General features: G+C 47.0%; 1 protein-coding gene across 1 annotated transcript in view; it reads right to left on the bottom strand.

The window, feature by feature from the left end:
- The window catches only part of WTIP (WT1 interacting protein), a 90,808-nt gene extending 77,675 nt beyond the window's left edge, over window positions 1-13,133 (bottom strand). Inside the window, exon 1 of the mRNA XM_067302487.1 lies at window positions 11,577-13,133. Within this exon, the coding sequence (XP_067158588.1) occupies window positions 11,577-12,987 (1,411 nt within the window). The 5' untranslated portion in view covers window positions 12,988-13,133. The remainder of the gene's footprint in view (window positions 1-11,576) is intronic.
- Between the last annotated feature and the right edge of the window lie 8,327 nt (window positions 13,134-21,460).

Genomic DNA, 21,460 nt, shown 5'->3' with positions numbered 1-21,460 from the left:
ACAAATGGATTTTAGTAGGAATTTCACACCAGGAGCAAAGACAGAACACAAAAGCCAAAATTCCACTCTAATGCTAGTGAAGGCAATGGCACATTCCACAATTCCAGGGAAACAAGATCAAGTCATAGCATTTCAGCTGTCTCAATTCAGTCAGGTCAGCACTTAATTTATTACAGTAAAAAATAAACTTCTCTCCACCAAAATATCTCTTTTCAACAAAGATCTCCGACCAATTACATAAAGCTCTGTTTTGGTCACTGCAATCATCTGACCAAGTTCTGCTCCGTTACATGACCGCAACTCTACTGCTATCACAGGAATACAATGAAAGCAAGATTTGACCCACTGTTTCTTCTCATTTCTTTATCAAATGCTGACTACACTGGAAGGTAAGTTTCAACATAAATCACATAACCTTTTTTAAGAAATAATAAGATAGTTCTTTAAAGAGCAAGATCTACATTACCAAACACCCACCATGCCATACAGACTGCATACAGACTCCTTTCGTTTTACCTACACCTGCAAAAGTCATGGATGTGCTTTTAAGTTGTATGCGTGCTGCAGGTTTGCACACACAAAGGCCAGGCACACCTGGCCTCACTGCTCACAAATGGACCTCCAGTTACTAGCAGTTTAATCCAGGACATTCAAAAGCAGTCACCTGGCCAAGTGTTTTAAATCCAACAACATGCCCTGCTGACCCACCAGGCACCAACCTTGTCTAGTGCTCCCTGAAATCCTGCAGGCTGGGATCTTCATCACAGAGGTAATATGCAAGGACATTAAGAAGAACACAGCAGAACCACTGAACTTCTGGCCCATGAGCTTTACTCATGGGAACACAATTCTCTCCAGTGCGTACACTTAGGGATGAGTTTGCAGCACAGGAGAAAAGCTTATGCAATGACCTCCAGAACGAAAGGGTATTTCCCATGCCTGGGAGAGGCCACGGGGTCTCCATGGACCACAAGAAATATGATCCAAGTGAGCTGAAGCAACTGCAAAAGCATCTAAATTCACATGACTGTCAAAATGCATTTAGGAATGGCTTTTCTTTTCTCTAACGTTGAAGTTTTCTAATTTTTTTTCCAAGCAGCCATATTAAAAGGGAGAAAACATCTTGTTTTCACTTTCCAGAAATTCTGCAGTGTCTTAAGTGAAACTGTTAGCCAATTAAATGTTGCGATGGACATGAAAACATGAGAGAATCCCCAGCAGATCTTCTAAAACTGTATGTTCCGAACTGAAATGCATCTCATTCAGCCAAACACTTAGAAGAACAATGACATATACCCAAACCTGACCTTGCGTAACCTACTACATGATTCTTCATTGTTCATTTAATCCACTCCCTATTTTATGATATGTGGTATTAATACTCTTTACATTTGCACGCTGCCTTCCCTGCAGATCTCAAAGTATTCACAAATACATAAATTAATCCTCACAACAAACTAGACTCATTTCAGTGCTACTGCCTGCAATTAAAGACATTAGAATTATCTCACCCGACTAGTCTTAAGTATTTGTGTTATTATTCCAACCAGATCATATCCCTGTTCAAAATCATTTGACTTCTCATCCCTACAGTTTGCCCATCTTCAGTACAAACTTCTAAGGAGTCAATGCTAGAAGCCATTTACACTCCTACTTTACTTTTCTTATAAAGACAGGGCTCTGGACAATCTACTCAGGTTACTGTGATTTATGGACACTTTGGCACTTGGAGGATTTCACAATATCTTTGTTAAGCTCCCAAAAAATAAGCATAGGGGAAACTTGGAGCACATCTGCACCACGCACACAGGGAGTGGCATCAGTGCTAGCCAGCAGGCCCCACGCTGGGCTGATGGCATCGGCAGCACTGGTCATGGCAGGGCGAAGAGCCATGCTCAAGCACAGAGGTGTCCCTCTCCAGGTGTGGGACTCAAGTCATTTATCTCTGCTTTGACCTGTATGAGATAACAGCTTCCTTGGAGGACCCCAAGCAGCTTCGTCACTCTTGGATATGGAATATATTAGTTACGTAACAGCGGAGTCCTCCAAGCCTTGTGCTTAAATTACCAAGTTGAAACACACCTTACGCCTCACATCCTCCAGGACACAAGTGCTCAGAACAACTCCTATCACAAGGGGTAAAGCCTCTTCTTCCACAGCCACTAAACCAACCAAACAAGATCTCTTCTTCCAAATCACCTGATAGCTGCCACCATTGCCCTCTTTTCCCAGAAATGGAAAATGGTCAAAACTTTCAGCTAAGCCACGCGAGACAAAATGGGTAAGCTGCACTTGTCAGCGCACGTGCACAATTACAGCTTGAACACAGGCAACGCCAAGGTTTAAACCCAAGTGCCTACAAGTTTTAGGCACCCAAAACCTGCTGAGTGGGATTTTTCCAGGATCTCAAATTTGGAAGTAGGTGTCCCTAGCAATAAATCCTTACCCCATCTAAGTCTGCTTGTGTAAGTCCCTACATGTTTTATATGTACAGTAGTTCTCAGCTGAGCATTAAATGAATGTTTGTGCTCTGATGCATTGGGCTCCCCCCCCCCTTAATGAGTCATAGGCCTTTTCTTAAAAGTTTGCTGGAACACATAAATGTGACAGTAGAGATTTAGTAAAACTGCTCCAAAAACAAGGAATGAAGTTTCAGACAATGTGAAATATTCCAGCTGGAAGAGATATGGCTTGTTTAGCCATTTTCTTGTGCTCCTCTGTCTCACAGTGCATCTAACAAATAAGGCTACACTGATAGGGAGTTAAAACAACAGTGAGGTTAATAGAAAGAGAAAACCCATACCACAAGAGAAATATCTGCTGTAGCGTGTGTGTGTAGGGGGGGGGAAATCACTTTAAGAAATGGCATCTACACAGGCACAGCAAAAAATTCATATAAAAATCCAGCCAAGCACTGACATTTACTGGTCAATAATTAGCACATCTCCTAATTTTGTTAAGAGTTGAAGGATGGCTCTGCTCCCAACTAAGTTAACAAGAATTCTGCTACCAGCTTCAATGGGAGCAGATCACACCCTTGGAATATCTCCAAGGGATGCCACATCACACAGGCCTGAGAGACCTATTTTCTGTCAGAACTTGAACACTGCAAGCAGTTGAATGCAGTACTCTGAAATGATTAAATAGCAAGAGCATTTCTAAGCTAATAATAAAGTTTGCAGACACCAAACGCACATTCCTGTTTTTCTTTTGTTGCTTCAATATTGCTTTACATCATATACTCCCAGCGCTGTCAGAAAAGAGGCACTTTGTCCAGGTTTGGCACAAATCATATACTGTATCATACTCTAAGAGACATTCGGTTTCTTCAGGCACAGATTAAGCAACACTTTTGGACACAACTAATTCCAACAGCAGAACTGCCTCACTGCTTAACGCTGCGACGACCAGAGCCCCGGGAGCCCTGTCCCTGGGGAAGGGAGCAACAGCCTGAACAAGACATCACAGGTTTACAGCCCCTCCATGAGCACCAGAGCCCTGCTCCAGGACTCACGGGGCACCATGCCTCCTACCAAACAGGGAAAGCCCTCTGGTGCTGCACAGCTCAGGGCTGAGCACGTGCTCACGCTGCTGCAGAGGGGAGCCCAAGAGAACCTGAGACCAACTCTGCAGATGCACCACCAAGACAGTCAAGTGTTGTCCTTCAATAGCTTTCAGGACATGAGATGTAGGTAGGAGGCCAAGCCCAGAGCTTTTTGTTTACACATGCAAAACTTAAGTTTTTTTGACTTATCGCTTCTGCTATTTCCCTTCCATTGCTGAACAACATTTTTAGACATCTGAAAATTACTTTCCCAGCCAATTTTTTTAAATTACTTTAGTATTTTGTAAAACCTCTTGCTTTGTAGGCTTTCTAAATATTCACCATCCATATGGCTGTACAAGAAACACTTGTCTCCTAGTTTATTAGTCATAGATACCAAGGATTTCAGACTAGACTGGTATCTCTGCTGCTGCCACAAAACCAGCAGAAGGAGCACAAGAGCAGAACAGAAATCCTGATTCAAAGGCACTAGGACTATTCTTTTAAATGTAGAAATTACATAATTTGAGGGAAACTTTCCACTAAAAAGTGTTAACTTTGATCACATTGTAACTGCAGGTACTTTGACAACTGTCTGTTCCTTCAAAATCCAGTCTTGTTTCTACTCTTCCAAATAGAGTGGCCACAGAATCTATTAAATGATATACTCCCAATTCACACACTAATGCATATGAATTTTTAGTGTGTGATTTAACATCAAACTGGGGGATTCATACATATACATCTTTGTGGAAGGTCAAGCACAGAGGCTAAGCAAACAACTGCTCATAGAAGCTAAACTCAGATAAACAGTTTTTCACTTTGAATGTCGCTTAGGATGTTTCCTTGACCCCTCTAGAGGGTATACCTGGCTGGGCTGACTTGCGTGGGAGGGAGGGAGGGAGTGTGTGGAAGGGGGGTGGGGGTGGGGTAAAAGCCTGATATTACTTCTGGGAATTTGACTGGCTCTTACTTTAGGAACGCAGTATAAATCTGGCTTGGAACTTGTGACCGTGTCCTAAAAAAATGAACAGATCTAATGAATTGCTTAGTGTTTATACAGAAGCCCTGTGGCTTTGGAATTACCAATTGCTTAGCACACTCCAAACCAAAGCAAACTAAAGCATGAACTGCACTCAACCCTTGCAGACCAACAGCCTTTTCACAAGGATACAGACTCTTTGAAACAGGCAAAAGTAAATTCCTTATCCACATACATTTTGAATGCAAATGATCTCCTTTATTTCCGATCTGTAGAGCTGTGTGGATCGTCCCTCCCCTCCCCCTTGACACATGGGCTGTATCAGCGCATGGCCAAAAAAAAAAAAAAAAAAAAAAGGCAGCTGTGATGTTCGGAGAGGTATGCACACGGGTAGATTTTCCAAACCATATGGTGACAGAAAAGGCTAACAAAATAAGACTTGTTATATCATGACAGTGCATATGCTCATACCAACTCTATAGTATATCCAAATCTCTATCAGAAACCTTATGTTAGTGCCAATAAAACATGTGGCTGGTTTTTTTGGAAATCACCATCATCCTTTGCATCCAGTGCTTTTTAATGACAACACAGACTGAGCCAAAGGTTAAAAGCACACCCAACACATACTACTATGGAGAGGAGAAAAAAAAGACAAAAAAAAATAAGCCATCAAATAATCACCCTATTCACAGCCAAGCTTCCTGCAGCTGAAAGGAAGAAAGCAGTTGTGTGTTTATAATAAATGCTTCTGTGATAGTTATAGTCACTCAACTTTCTATTTAATACACGTTATTTGCATGCATGTTACACAACCAGTACACACACTGAAATGCAACACATTCATTACATTCTACATCTCTCTTCTCCCCCTATTACATGTTCTATCACTTCCCAACTTCATTTAGAGTCAGGAATATATATATGGCTAGCAGGGATTCCAAGAAACCAGCTAGGGCCACTCCCACATTTTCATATGACATTTCATACTACAGACAAAAGTAAGGCTTCTTTTTCAACAGCAACATTACTCTGCTGACTTATCACTTTTTTGCATCAGCTTCACTGCCTTTATGCTCTCTCCCGCCACAGCCTCCTATTCCTTCCTCCCTTTGTATTATCCTCAAGTTCCAAACTTTCTCATTTAACATACTTTTCACCACTAATTTAGCCCTTCGCTCACTCTCTTCATCTCTCCTCTACAGCCACGCATATAGTCCTATGCAGCAGCATTACTCACTCACTCGTACATGCGCACGCATCCAGAGACCTGTACTACACCGCCTTTTGTCTCCGAGTGCAAGATCAGAGAGAGCTCACAAAAGAGACGTGAACGTACAACACTGAACTTGCAAGTACATTCCAGGGCTCAAAAGTCATTCTTGTCATGCCAGCAAAATTTCTCAATACAAAGAAATGGATTTGCATGGATGACTAAGTACATAAAGTGTAGAAAAGGTTTGGATGGGTCTAGGTATCTACTTCCTCCCCTCACCTACACACCAGGCCAAAGGCTTTTCAACAGGATGTTATCAGCAGTGTTTCCTGGTGGTGCTCCAAATATGTTTGCTAGTACTAGTGGGTGGCCTTCTGGAAAGATCCAGGATATCTAGAAACTCAACCCTACTTGTTAGAGTAAGAATTCACTTCTACTAAATAGATTACTACAATTATAAACAGAATTTGGACTTTGTATCTCATCCCGAGACATCAACTGACCCCCTGCTTTGCTTATTGCGACCTCTTACTGGGTACTGAGAAAGGCGCTGTCTTCCTCAGGATGGCAGAGCCACATGGAAGTACCTTTGGAAGACAAAGAAAGGTGACAGCTCATTGTGACAGGACCAGTTATTTCTCATTATTAAGTACTTTCCATATTCTGCACATCAGAGACACAAAGTAAGAGATATCGAAGATAAGGCAGTAAGCAGCAAGAGGCAGGAAGGCACTCTAGATGCCCAACAAAGCTGGGGAAAAAGCTCTTAACAAAGGAACACTGCACAGTGTATTAACATCATCAAATATACTAACATCAGAAAAATTGCAAATACTGCTTGTCTCTTTAGACTTTGCATAGACGAAAACAATTTCCTCTCTCCCCACCTCCCCACTTTCACAATGTCCTTGCCATTTCCTCTTTAGGTCAAGATGGTGAGACAGTTAGTAAATCACTTCTTGCACTGGATCCCTGTACCCTGACCAAAACAGCAGACAGCCCTCTTTGGATGATGGCTGCAGCACAGCATGGGCAGCTGCAATGGCAATGCATGCAGGGCTGCACAGAAGCATGCAATTGCTGCCTATGCCCCTCTGTCAACTCTCCTTCAATTTTTGACAGTACACCTGGGGAGCCACAGGACATACAGAGATCTTGTTCTAAAACGACCGCCACATCAGCATGACTGTTTAACACAATGACATTTCCCTGCTTGGTAAGTGACAAGCAGTAGGTTTACAGGCAGTCTCAAAAGGACTGTTTTGATTTGAATGGGCATGCCAAAAGTCCATTTTTGCCTTATACTCTTTTTCAACGCCTAGACATCAGACTGAAGAGTTCGACAGAGTACAGAGAATTTAAGTTAGTGTCTGAGCTGATGAGTTTCCAACACCCACAAATGTCTTGTTGACACCTTAAGAGGTACATTCAATTTAAAACATCCAGGAAACAACTTTGATAATTTAGCCCACCACATATGAAGGCCCAGCTGAGAACATTTATGAAAGTGAGTGAAATTACTTTACTGCTTCTCTTCTCAGCATCTGTCACTAAACTGAGCATATTTACCAAAGTGTCAATACCTTGAAAGAGGCCAAGCAGGGGGTCTCTCAGAGTTGAGTATGAAGCAGTTGGGGAAGGGGCTGCAGAGTAAGCAGGTACAGCTACAAGGGAACTGAGCCTTACAGCTTTAACCAGTCTAACTGCAGGCTGCTGCCAAAGGAATGGCCTCACCCTCCTGATGCCCTTTGCAGCCACCTTTTCCTCTGGGTCAGATCTGGCCATCACATGGCCAGGGTGAATCAGAACAGCTCACTGATCCAGCTGAAAACAAACCCTTTTCCCCTCCACTTCCTTTTTTGCAGGCTTGGTTTTCAGTAAGATCAGAGTGCATGTGGCTGCAACATGCTGGTGGTAGCAGTTGGAAGCAGCAGGCTATTACCTCTCAGCTGTGCAGCTGGGGGTAGAGAAGATGGAGAGATTGCTCTTTTTGCAGCACTGTCATCTTAGGTCAGATTAAATCAACTGTGGAACGATGTTTTCATTCTCTCTACAGATATGCTCAAGCCTGCCATAAGAAAGGAAAGGCTGGAGAAGGTGAGGCAGGAAAGAGAAGCCCCCAGCACGGTGAAAGACGAAACATTGCTTAGAGCCGTTCGTAGAAGTGTAGCACAGGCAGGCCTGGCTGCCTGCTTTCTGGACCTGCTGGGCTGCCCACTTCCTGGTTCCCCCAGAGACCCTCCTGAGGATCAGACTACTGCACGCATCCCTTCTACACGAGGTCAGCTCCGTGAGGCCTGGGGTGCCTGGAGGGGTCCTAGCTGACTTCTGGAAGGTTGCCCACCCTCTTAGGGCACAGAGGCAGCCCCCCATGTGCAAAAACACAGCCCAATTCCCCACTGCCTGGGAAGCATTGCTAGAGGACCAGTTCTTGCCCCTTCTCTTCAGGTACTTTTCCTAAGGCTCCTGTGCTTTCACTTAGTGCAGACACCAGATCCACGAATGCCTCTTCTCCCCTCTCATTTGCTCTAACAATGCCTTGTGGTCACCTGCATTTTGGTGACTTTTCCAGGCAGAAGTGGCACACAGAAAGCCCAACCCCTTCACCCCCCCAAAAAGAGAGCTGCTTGCACTTCCTCAGGGATCCCCATGTAAGCAAAGAGAAAAGGCAAGACTACAGCAACAGCAGCTCCACCATGTATTTTTTTTGCCCCAGATTAGAGATTTCTTCTGAAGTGGAATAGCAAAGTGTGGGAAAGCTGCCAGGCATTGCCAGCACTACTGTGGTTAGGTTTGTGGTTAGACCCACAAACAAAATGAATGCAATGTAGAATTATTCCTCTTCCAAAGAGGACTGATTAGTCTCTTGACCTCAAATTCAAAATAATTCACTGTTCAATTTTTCAAAGTTGCATTTGGACATAAGACAAAATAGAGTGGCCTGTGGACAGCATAATGGAACAGCACCATGTAGAGTAGCCCTCACTTTAAGCAGACAAAGCAAGGATTGTTTGGGGCGGGGGGTGGGCATGGTAAAATTAGCAGTGTCACAATATGAGCATTTACTCACTAGACAATTCATCTCATCTAATTAAGGAGTATTAAACCATCTGCTCTGCTCATGCTACTTTGTTAGACTGTGAGGCTCAGCATTTTTGTTTTTCAAGAGTATCACAGGTATCTGAACTCCTACCAGATACTCTGCGACTGCCTTCTAAGCATGTCAGACAAGCGCTAAGGGAGGCAATGAACAGGCAAATGAAGACATTGGGCTGGGATATGAATCAATGCATTTCTACTGGCTTTCCTTTATTAACGCTATGTTTAAAACTCTCTCAGAGAAATGAGTCTAAGTAATCTGCTCTAATATCATTCATAAGCAGACTTCTCTCCCCTCTCTTCTCATTCTCCTCATCTTTAACCCTTCAGCCTGCAGTCATACTGGGCCAAACCCTGACATGCTTACTTAGCCAAAGCTCATCCTTCACCTCAGCAGCTGATTTGAATCAGAACTGCAGGATCAAGCGCATCAGGACTTATTAAAACATCAGCAACTCTCAGAAATCGATCCTCTCTTCTATGGCACCCCAGTTTTCTAGGTTTTAAGTGCTTATAGGGTGCAAGTCACAGTAGCACTTCTATGTGCCACTACAATAACAAATACCTACAGGGCAGCTGGCACATACACTCCCTAGGCACAAAGGTGTAAGCTTACTACTGCTGAACTGACACAGACCACATCTGCCGAGGCTTAGGGCATGTTGCAACACGTTGCCAGAGAATATACCTGCAGGTAGCGATACCTGCAACAGGCAAATCCTTACAAACTGAAAAAAGGAGAAAGAAAAAGAAAGAAGGAGAAAGAAAAAGAAAGAAGAAAAAAGAAAAACCCACCCCACCCACAACACACATTCCCCAGGCTCTTCCTGGAGTCCCCAATCACACCCAGGCCTCCTCACTGCACACCCAGCTTCTCTGGCCACAAGAAACCCTTCCCAGAGGCTCAGGGCAGTTATAACTCACACTTCTTACTCTAAATATATCTGGGTTCTCCATCTTTCACTGCACTCCACTGAAATTTAGGAGGCAAACATTTTTTGGCACATGTTAATTAACACCCCCGACCAGCTTCTGCAGATGCTCAGAAGTTATCTGTTATTATACTCAACTGATTATGTTCCTGCAGCCCCTTAAAACCTCACACCAGGTGCTAGACATTGCAAAAGATGCAGCAGATGACAATCAGCTTTCTTATTCAGCCCCACACTAAACAGAGGAAGGATGGTAAGACTGAGGCAGTAAGCAGGCACTGTATTCAGCTTCGTCTGGGCACAAGAGCTTATAAAAACAATGCTATGCAGTTAACAAAAAAAGTTTACCTTGTACTAGAGGGTACTTGCTCAACTGCCTCAGATGATCTTCACAGATCTGTCTTTCTTGCATTGCAGATCACATCTTTGCACTTAAAGGGCCTTGCAACTCCTCCCTTTCATGCAGGGTATACTAATACTGAATTGAAAATGGTCTGAAATCTTTTATTAACTTAACATGCATCTCCATCCTCAGCAACACTTGTGTCAATCAGAAATCACACCCCATCAGTGAGGCCTCTCTCCTCTCAGCACCCAGCAAGCACACGCAGGCTGTGAGAGATAACTGTCCCCTCCAAGGCCACAGACTTTGTACCACTGATTCACAGCGGGCCACGAGCAGGGGACTGACACATCAGCAGATCCCCTTGTCCTTCTGTGCCTTATTCTTACTCTCCTGCTATGAAGAACTGCACACAGAGCCCCCAGAACCCACATGCCTAATTCAAGCAGGGGACACAAGCCACTTCTGAAGGTCACCAAGGTCCTGCTGCCCTAGCTAGCAGTATCTAAGGACTTATCCTGAAGGTCCCAGCACCTACGAGGAACAGGGCAGTATCTGGACATGTGGGGATTCTTTGGAAGGCAGGCATCTTGTCCTTTTCCAGCCATTAGAAAATAAGAAAGATGAGGGAGCTTAATCTAAACGGTGCAGCTACAAAATGCATTCACTTGTTTCAAGACCTTGATTTTGTTCTACAAAGAAGCAATAAAGACGTTAAGGAGACAACTCCCCCCCCCCCCCCCAAACAGCCTGGCTAAGCTTCACCAGGGACAGGGAGAGGGATTCTCTCCCCCAAACTCCTCTCACTTTTCAGACACAAATCCAAACTCTGCCAGACTCATGTGATAACTAAGAGAAGCCCTGCAAGGCCTCACAGGCCAGAAACAATGCCATGGGCTCCTACAAGCACTCTGAGCGAGGACAAAGATTTTACTGAACTAGGCACTAAAAATTGTTTCACCGGTCCAGCTCGTCTACAGAAATTAAATATCAGTTGGCCCAAGAACATGACTGAAAACACTGCAACCTCGAGGATGCCGGAGCTTATTGTGGAGGCTTTGACAGATTGAAAGGCACACAAACACAAATCAATCCAACCCCTAATCGCACAAACAGCTTCTGTGCTTCTTCAGACAAGTTCCCTATTTCACCTGGAAGGGAAAACACCGGAAGACCCAGCAAACTGTAAGAAACGGGCAGGAGAGAGAAACACCAGGTAAGAGAGTCTCAGTGCAAACACTGCTGACAGCAATTAGGAAAGCGGTACGTGGCGATCCAGGCTTCTCTACCGGCGACCAGAGACTCCAGCGGGTAACGGGTCCGAGAGCAGCCCTGAGCACCAGATCTCCTCAGAGGCAGAGCTACCCGCGGCAAGCGAGGCCCCGCGGGCGGCCACCTCCTCGCTGGCCGAAGTCCCCCTCTCCCCGGGGGGGCGCGGGGCGCCCCGCGGAGCCACTCACCGAAGTACTCCTTCTTCATGTGCATCTCCAGCTCCTTCTCCAGCTCCAGCGTCAGCGCTTCCAGCCGCCTCTCCGCCTGGCTGGGGCCGCTCTCCCGGCACGGCGTCACCTGGTAGGGAAGCTTGAATTTTGGAGCCGAAGCGGAGCCTTTGGTCGGGCTGTAGGTGTAGGGGGGAGCCGCGTCGGGGGCCGGCGCGGCCGGGTGCTGCTGGTCGCGCCGCGGCGGGGACTGGGCACGGATTTTGTGGTACACGTCCGCCGGCTCCGGCGCGGCGCCGTCTTCCTGCAGGCCGGGCCCCAGCAGGGAGGCGCGGGGCGAGGGCAGCTGCAGCTCGGGGTAGGCGCTCATGGAGCCCCGCGAGCTGCGCGAGCTCTGGCTGGAGATGCTGGAGCGCGGGCTGACCACGGCGGCGCCGCGCCCGGCGCCGGGGCCCTCGGCGCCGCACACGCTGGAGCGGGGGCTGGCCACGGAGAGCCCGGCGGCGCCCGCCGCGTCCGGCTCGGCGCTGCCCGGCGGGCCGTACCTGGAGTCCGAGTAGCTGGAGCGCGGGCTGGCGGTGCCGGAGTACTGGCTGGCCGTGCTGGAGCGCGGGCTGGCGTGCCGCTGGTCGTAGCCCATGCTGATGCCGCTGGTGCGGTTGCTGCTGGGCTTGCTGCCGCCGTCGTAGCTGGTGAGGCTGGCGCGGGGGCTGGAGTGCTTGCTGGTGTCGCTGGCCGTGCTGGCGTAGCTGGAGCGGGGGCTCAGGGCGGCGCCGTCGTACTGCACCAGGCTGGCGCGGGGGCTGCCGTACTTGTCCTGGCCGGGCACCACCAGGCTGGAGCGGGGGCTGGAGAACTTGTCGTAGGGCAGCGCGGCCGCGCCGCCCAAGCTGGAGCGGGGGCTGGAGAACTTGCCGTGCTCGGGGCCGGGGGAGGCGGCGGCCGCCAGGCTGCCCCGCGGGCTGGCGGCGCCGTACTTGCCGTCGGGCGCCCGCCCGCCGCCCTTGGCCACGTAGCCGGCCTCGTAGGCGCCGCAGCGGTAGCCCTCGGCCGAGTAGCGCTTGCCCTTGTCGGCGAAGCCGCTGTAGCAGGGCAGCGCCACCTCGGAGCGGGTGCAGAGCCCCTCCTCGCAGCACGGCGGCCCCGCGGCCGGCGGCGGCTCGGCGGCGGCGCGGAGCGGGGCGGCGGGCGCGTAGGCTTTGCCGCCGGCGAAGGCGTCGGCGGGCGGCGCGGCGCCGTTGGTCCTGCGGCCCCTCTGCTCCGCCGTCATGTGGGCCGCGATGACCCGCTTGGTCTCCTCCAGGTCGGCGTGCAGCGGCAGGTCGCGGCGGCCGCCCCGGCCGTACGCCCCCTCCGGGCACGGCTCGTAGAGGGACAGGTCCTCCAGGAACTTGCTGGCTTTCAGGGCTATGTCTTCCTCGTACTTCTCCATGCTTCGCCGCGGGGAGGGAGCAAACGCGCCGCCCAAGGAAAAAAAAATAAAAAAGAGGAAAAAGAAAGGGGGCAAGACCCCCCGAGCGCCCCTTCCCGCAGTCCCGGCGCGGAAGGCGCCGTCCCTCGAGAGCGGCCCCGGCGGCGCGGCGGAGCGCGGCGGTCACCTCCGCGGCATCCCGGCTCCGCGGCGGACGAGGGCGAGCGCAGACGAGGAGCCCCCGTGTCACTTTCCAGCCTTAAATAAGTTGCTGGGTCCAGTCAATGGCGCGCTGCGCGGAGGAATTTGCGCTCGGCGGCTCCCTGCCCCCGCCGCCCCCGGCCGGCCGCCCCGCGGCGGGGCCGCGGCCGGGCCCGCGCCCGCGGGCGGGGGGGCGAAGGCGGCGGGCGGCCGGCGGGGTCGGCGCGGCGGCGCGGGCGGCGCGCGGGGCGCGGCGCGGCAGGGACTCCTTTGTGTGGGGCAGGAATGCGAGGAAGGAGACGGGGCGCTGCGTCCCGCTGGAATGTAGTTAATGCCGGAGCCAAACAATGATTCTCACCGAGTCAGGCCGGGAGCGGGCGGCCGAGGCGCTGCTCGCGAGCGGCCCCCCCGCGCGCGGCGCCGCGCCCCCGCCTCCCGGGGCCGGGCCGCCGCCGGCGGGGACCCGGCCTCCCTCGCACGGCGCTCGCCGGGCCCCGCGCTGCCGGCGGGCGGCTCTGCTGAGCGGAGTCGCTGGCAGCGAGGGAGCGAGCGAGCGGGCATCCGCGGGGCGGGCGGCTTGTGGCGCTTCCCTCGGAAAAATCCGTGAGGCAGAAAGAGGCGTTTTAAGGAAAACTAACCGCGTCGCAGCGCTCGCGGCCGCGGGGGAATCCCCGGGCGGGCTGGGGCTGCCGGGACGCCCCTTCCCGCCGCCGCCGCCCTGCTGGAACTTTCCGCGGCGCGCGGGGGGGGGGGGAGGGGGCTGCCCCGCCCGCGACCGTTAAACCGCCGGTCTCACCTGAGCGGCCGCTGCTCAGCCGGCGCCCGGGCTGAGCCCGGTGCCCTTCAGTGAGGGGGCCCGGGGGGCGCTGGCACCTGCGGCAGGGCCCCGGGCCTGCCCGGCTCCAGGGACCGGACCGGAGCTTCGGCACAGCTGTTCATCTAGTCTTTAAAAAACGGCAGTGATAAACATACCATTAATGTGTTGTGGCCCAAAGCAATCTGAGCTGACGCGAGTTTAGAAAAGCGTGCTACTGTTTGTACAGCCCTCCGAAGGCTTTATCCAGCCATCCCAAAACAGGCAAGGCGGCGCGGCTCGCCATTTGGATTTGTACATAATGTCAGAAAACACCTCCGAAGTGGTTACTGAGTCGAGACCTTCCATGCGAAACCATAGCCGAGAGGAGCTTTTCCAGCTCAGCCATGGATCCCCTTGGCGGTTTGCATGTGCCACCGAAACGCTGACGTAGCCTTGGCCGAAGCTACCTGAGCGGTGCCGCGTGCAGCACCCCGCAAGGGGAGAAGTGTGAGCTGGAGGCACGTGGTGCTGCCAAGAACATTTTATCCAGTTATCATACCTAATTAAACATTAAAAGCAACTGTGTACTTAAAAATGTCCCCAGCTGTGGAGGGCAATTGATTGGCAATCTATTTGTTTATGTGTGCGGGGGGGGGGGCAGGCTAAAAAAAGTCCAACAAACCATCTCAGTGTGCAGAGCAAGACCTGAGAAGCACACCTGAGACAGTGGGAGAGGCAGCTCACTGCCCGCGTATTTTTCTAAGGAGATGTATGTGCAAATACAACCAGTCCTGGAGGTCAAGCTCTGCTATGTTTTTACATCTCTAATGTTTTCATTGCACGTTTTGCTGGTCTCCTAAGCGTGTGGTTGCCTTGTGCTTGTGGATGTTACCACTCCATAGGTTAGGCTTCGCCTCTAGTTTGCAGGCGTTGGAAGTGCCTCTTGCAGTTGTGTGTCCTGGTGCATGCTGCTGTCCGTGCAGACAACAAACACGACGCAGGCCCTGGGTGTCAGCAGCAAAAGCATTCCAGCAAACGCACCGCAACGCTGACCCGGATCAAAAGGGCGGTTCAACTCCCCGTCCCACTCAAACCTTGGACTTTCTGGTAAAACCATCAGCAAAGACATGAACTATGCTGTCAGCTGTGCGATGCCAACACGTGCCATGTTACAGCACCCAGCACAAGTTACTGCCACAGAGCCCATGGAAATCGCAGTTACTCTGAGCCCAGCAGGACTCCTGCCCCAGGTTCACTTGGAGGAGGGAGCACCTCGTGGTCCACTGCCTGCAAGCGCGCAGGTGCACATCCCACCAAGAGCACTCCCGAATTGCTTGTGGGGCCTTTGCTAGGATGATCTGCATTATTTTAAATTACTTACAGCCAATTTTTATAAGATTGCCATCTTGAGCAACTATGAGAGGCCGTGGGACAACCCGGGCCATCAAAGCATATATGGAGGAAAGCTAATATACTGTCTTTCAAGTTTTTTGTTTTTTTTTTTTAAACTTTTCAACATTAGGTGACTACTATTATTCTAATGGAGTGGGTAGGACTTCTCTGGGGGGAAGAGCAGCTTCCTATCCTCAGGGGTGGCACGGGGACGGCAGCGCTGGTGCTGGGCGAAGGCAGGAGCCTGAGCACGGGTGCCTGCCATCCTTCAGCAGCTGGGGGCTCGGCGCTGCACCGTGGTCCTCCTCCAGCCTTCTGAGGCAGCTCAGCTCTGTACTGCCTCGTGCTGCCAGCAGGTAGCAAGTTTGTATGTTAAGCTTCTTGGTACATAAGTAGTTAAAGCATCTGCTTTCTTTAGTATGAACTCATGGAAAAAAAACATACCGGGGACTGAGAGAATCTGGGGAATCTGAAAAAACAGCCCCTTTTAGTAAGCAATTTGGATCAAATGATTAAGAATCACTTACTGTTACTGTTGAAAGCTTATGCTCAGTAAGTAAATCCTCAAAGCAAGGCCCAGGCAAATCTGCTGCAGCCCTGGGCCTGAATATTCCTGTACAATGTTCCTGTCTAAGCCCTACATCGGGGTAATACTACAAACCAGCTCTTCACCAGTAAATCATATCCTGTCATACACATAATGAACATAACATTTATCCACGCTGCAGCCACAGATGTAGCCCATGTGGGTAAAATAAATATGTTTGCAGTGGTACGTAACACACTTGAGCACTGCTGCGTTTCTCACAGAGGACCATATGTGCCAGGCCTTGCAAACAGAAAGTTTAGAGTTAAAACTGCTGTTGCAAGTATGTTCTCCTTCCTGCTATATATAAGAAAAAAACAAAGTACCAGACAATTACAATTTGACAATCCCAGCATGTTTTCCTCTCAACTGTATTTAAAATATATTTGCTTAATTTTAACAACCAGCAGCAAAGTGTACGTATTGTAAAAAGACTCATTCTTACACAAAGAAAACTCCTCTTCAACAGCTGTCATAGAGCTACCTGACAGTATTATAAAAGCTGAAATTCATTTCGTAATTTGGTGTGGTAATCCTTACGTCTGATTTTAAGTTATATCAGTAAATCAGATATTAAGGAAAGCCAGCTGCTTCTGTTAAATAAACTCCTTTGTCTAAGATTTAAAGGGAGCAAAAAAGCCAGGTGGAGTTATTGATCTGTGAATATCAACCGGCTGGGCCTCACACTCAGTGGACTCCTATTTCTTCTAATTGCCAGTGCCTTCAAGGAAACTCTGGCCAAGCCAACTTGTAGAGAGAATTGACAGGCTGCCTGGGGATTTTGTCTCCCTGGGCTGCAAATAGTTCATTAAGAACAAAGCAGAGAATCCGTAAATATAAGAATTCACTGGTGCGGCTTCGGCCCTGTTGAAGACAATGGCAAAAATCCCACTGACTTCTGGTACTGCATTTTATATCATACCTATTTTTACTATCACAATACACAACAGATTTTTCTCACTTCATCAATGTAATGACTTGAAAATCATGAAGCTACTCCACAGATTTGCTTATCAGATTGGATATTACCTGATTTTTTTTTCAACTTCCCTCCTTCTCCTCTACAGCATTGAGAAAACAATGAAATTATACTTTGAAGTCCAGAAGGTGAAGACATTATTATTATTTAGGGAATTACTGCCCTGCTTTCCATTTTTTAAATTGAGCAGTTTCTTGGTAATGTTTCTTGTAATGATTATTCCTTCTCCTCTGTCTGTTTTGTTTTGAACCAAGAATAATAAAAAAAAGTTGTGTTGCTTATATCCCATTACTTTAGAATATAAATGAGAGTTCAAGCATCACAAAGACTTCATTGCTTAAGTTTTGGGACTTTCACCTTGCTCTAACATATTTTTAAAAATACTCGTTCTCAGATATCACAGCTTTAAAAAATTGGAATTACTGAATGTGTTTTAGGGCACCATCTTCTGGCAGAAAGAACACATTGCATTTGAATGGCTACCTTTGACTGCTAGGCAAAACTATTTAAAATATTTTTGACTAACTGCTCTGCAAGCTTGTAGATCATTTCTCATGCTAAATCTGCAATAAAACACTAACATTTTTTACATTCTTCTTATTCTCTTAATAGTTCATTGTAAATGCAGCTATTCAATGTACTGCACGAATATAACTAGGGACAGACCCTGTAGAATTCCAGTTACAACAGTTTCTTTGTAAACACATTATGTTAGATAGGCAACATATGTCCAAGCTTTTAAGACTAGTACACTATTGTATCTTACTTCTTTTATAGTTTCATCTTTTACTTCCCTTAGATATTTCAAATAATAGCACTTCTGAACAAAGCAAGCTATTGGCTCAGATTTAGGAGACTGCACGTGGTCTTAGTCATACTTCCTTGCAATCACAGGACATAATCAGTGTTTATTCAAACACAATCAGTAAACTTAATAGCAGCTACTACATTTGCATAAATGTATACATTTAAGTTAGCCAGCTCACTTAACAGTGTATCCACTTAGTACTCTTAAGGTTAAGTAGCTTATTTCAGAGACTTGAAAATATAAAAACAAAGATTCTCCAGAGCTAAAATTTATCTTGACATGATAAAAAGAGAGTCCCGATTACAATACTGTAAAACCTCATCTGGCAAAGAAATCAGATAGCATTAGTGAATTTAATAAAAAATAGAAACACTGCATGAGATTCAGATTCCTACACACACCTCCCCCTGGTCTCTGCTGGTGACAACTACCAGCCTGACTGTACATGCCTCTACACAGCATTCAACAAGCGTGGCCGGCCCTGAGCACCCATCTCCTGACCTGACAATACAATGCGCTTCAGCTGTCATGAGAGGGATCATTTTAGGAGAAGAAAGGGGACAGCAGTTTGTTGAGAGTACCAATTACTTTTATGTTTCATGGTATTTTCCATATAAGAAATTACATAACATTATAGATATAACAGTTGTTAACTGAAAATATTAAATGCATTTGTAAGAAATAACGAGCTGTTCCATGAGCAGTGGAAGCAGCAAAGGCTGTTCTCCTACAAGGCTGTTCCAGATCCTTTGCATCCTGCAGCTCCTTGCCAAATCCCCAGTAACACTGCAGTCCCGTTGCCCCCTTTGTCCCATTGAGCTCTCCCATGGCTACACTCCCCAGGACCTACCAAACCCTCAGCTGCTACATGCAATACCTCCAGGTTCCCTCCACTATATCCCCCACATCCCTCAGCAGGCTTGTCATCTCTCTTCTGTCTGAGAAGTTCCTTCTCTACATCTTTAATTCTCTCCCAGGTCTATCTTGAGGCTTCCCTTTATAACATCCACAGCTGCTAGCACTTCCCAAGCTTCTCATTAGGTCTCTTAGTGCCCTCTTTCCCCAGCATGCTTCTGCTACCCCCAGTGATCACTTGTCAGATGGGCAAAATGCAGCAGACTCCCATGTGGCGCTGTGTACCGGCTGCCAGCAGGTGCGCGAATGCCGCACGTCTCGGCTGAGTTCTCCCGCAGGAGTGCTCCTGCGGGTCCCTCTCCCCTCATCTACAGACACTTACTTGTAGAACTGCAGTAGCTTTGAGATCGCAGACAAATGTGTTTAACATTTGCAAGTAGCTTTGAACGCTTTTGGAAAAGGCTGGCAGAGCAATTCCATATGTATCTTTTCTTTAGGAAAACCATACTGAAAATGTCTCACTTTTCTCTCATACGTGAATGAAGTAGTACGCTGATGAGAAAGACAAACATAATGACATATATAAACAGCAACATTCTGTTGTTAATATAAACTGATATCAAGCTATATCTAAATTTATATACTTTACCTCATTCCTCCCTTAAGAACCATCAAGGCCTCCACATTACGGCTTTAAACTGCCTCCTCCTCCTCCTCTCCTTTTGTCTGTAGGTGTTCGATCTCTGTAATCATTCTGCTTAGACACTAGCTCAGAAAGTCTCAGGCAAACAACAAAACAAAGACTTTTGGCTTGTGTAAGATTTGTTACATTACTTTCATCCTAATTTCCACATTCTTGCAAATTCAGGAGTATTTCAGATATTCAAAACTGAAGCCTTTTGTCCTTATAGTTGCAAAGAGAAGAAAGAAAAAAATCTCTGCCTGTGCTGACAGAAAAACAGAATACAGAGAGGACCCCCCCCATTTATATTCCATAATTCAGTGTTTGTTCAGTTTTCTAATCCAAATTTACAACTTTGGGGTAGTAGAGATAAGGCTCAAAGCAGACAGTATCAATGGTAAATACTAACTGAGCACAACCTTATTGTACCTTCTGAGATCTAATAAATGGTTAGCAAGAGGTCATTGTGTAAAGGTCACAACTTGAAATGGCACATCAATCTGCTTGCCAGCTGTCAGAGTCAACAGGCCAGGAAAGCATGCACATCTATGGGGCTCAACGCTGAAATGGTTTCATAAGGCAAAATTAAAATGTCGCAAAGAACTACTACAAGCATTATATCAGTATCTACAGGTTAGAGTTGCTCTTTAAGAAACAGTACAAAGCTGTCATGTCATGGCCCCAAAAGCTCTTTCTCCTGACTTTAATGGTTATCAATTGCCCCTTGAAGGAACAAGTACTGTACTCAGGTGATCCTCTGAATGTTCTGAGAATCAGATAGGTTGTGTTTTTGTGTAAAGTTTATTTTTTCTTACAATAAGATTGTGGGAAAGTCCTCACAAATTTCTTCACTATAAGTCAGAAGAGGTTCAGGAATCTCTAGTTAACTGCTGTACAGGTGGTCAATATTCCTTTCCATGCCCCAGTGCAGAAAAGGCATATTGAACTAATAGCATACAAAGACAGATAATAGATACCTGCACTCACAACTGCATTTAACAACATTAAAATATTCTACTAATTCCTAGTCCTTTTAACACACGGCACTCAAGTTCACTAAGTGAACAGAGAGATACAAGCATTATGAATCATATTTACAGAAAAGCAGCCAGAAAGGCTCGTCTACATTACAGAATTTGCAGCAGTATAAACAAACAACTAGGGAAAGCTGTGTGGCAGAAGAGCCACTTTGTATCACTGCAAATAGCAATTTGTAGATTGATTTAATGACCCTGGCTCAGAAATCATTAGTGGAGACAGAACCTAAATCAGGACTGCCAAGCTAAGGCACTGGGGAGAATTTCTCCTCCATTTTAATGCTTAAATCTTGTGTCTTCCAACTGTATTTCCTTCTATGTTAAGATTACTGCTATTGGGGCTATAACACAAATGTTGAAAAGTGGGTTGCTGGGTTTTTTAATTATTTGAAAGCTTAATAAGTGCTTCATTTTATAATCTGCTCTCAAGGGCAAGAGAAAGTGCAAACTGAAAAATCCTACACTAATACAATGTTGGTGACTAGTAGCCAATTAAGGATACCGATACTTCCATCAATTTTGAAAAACAGTTTTTCATTTAGCAGAGGCAGTTTGCATTTTACTGGTTCATTCAGTATTACCAAACTTAGTAAGAACCTAATGAAATAGCCACCGTTAAATGAGCCGCCTGTCATCTGTTCTATAGAAGCAGCCTGTTTAGTGAAAATGTATTAAAAACTGTCTCATTTTAAAATATTTTACATGAAGGATCTTGGAACATTTATAGCAATCTAAATATTTTCTACCCAAACAAAAGCAGCACAATTACATCTCCTAAATATATCAACATGTATTTGCTTATGTAATTAAATTCTAGGTTACCTTTCATGCTGCAAACCAGACAATAAATAGCTGAAATTCCAGGCTTCTCTAAAATCTAATCTAACCAACCAGCGTCCTGCAGTGGCCCCTCACACCTAAGACAGAATGCTTGGTTAATACTGAACATTTTTGCAATCTGGCTTTTTTGACAGAGTCAAGACAGTTGTCTACTACCCTGACAGACTATTACCTATGTCTTATCAGACATTAGTATCCCAGATACTTTGAGAAACTGTAATCTTACACTAACACTACACATCAGCTTAAATGCTAGATAACTTAAGTAGAAGGCAGCAAGACTGAATAAAAATCCCCCTTCTCACCTTTCTCTTTTTA

The sequence above is a fragment of the Apteryx mantelli genome, chromosome 10 (assembly GCF_036417845.1).
Source record: "Apteryx mantelli isolate bAptMan1 chromosome 10, bAptMan1.hap1, whole genome shotgun sequence".
In the NCBI taxonomy this organism is placed as follows: Eukaryota; Metazoa; Chordata; class Aves; order Apterygiformes; family Apterygidae; genus Apteryx; species Apteryx mantelli.
Note: the sequence above shows the minus strand (reverse complement) of the source record. Positions and strands in the feature narration are given on the sequence as shown.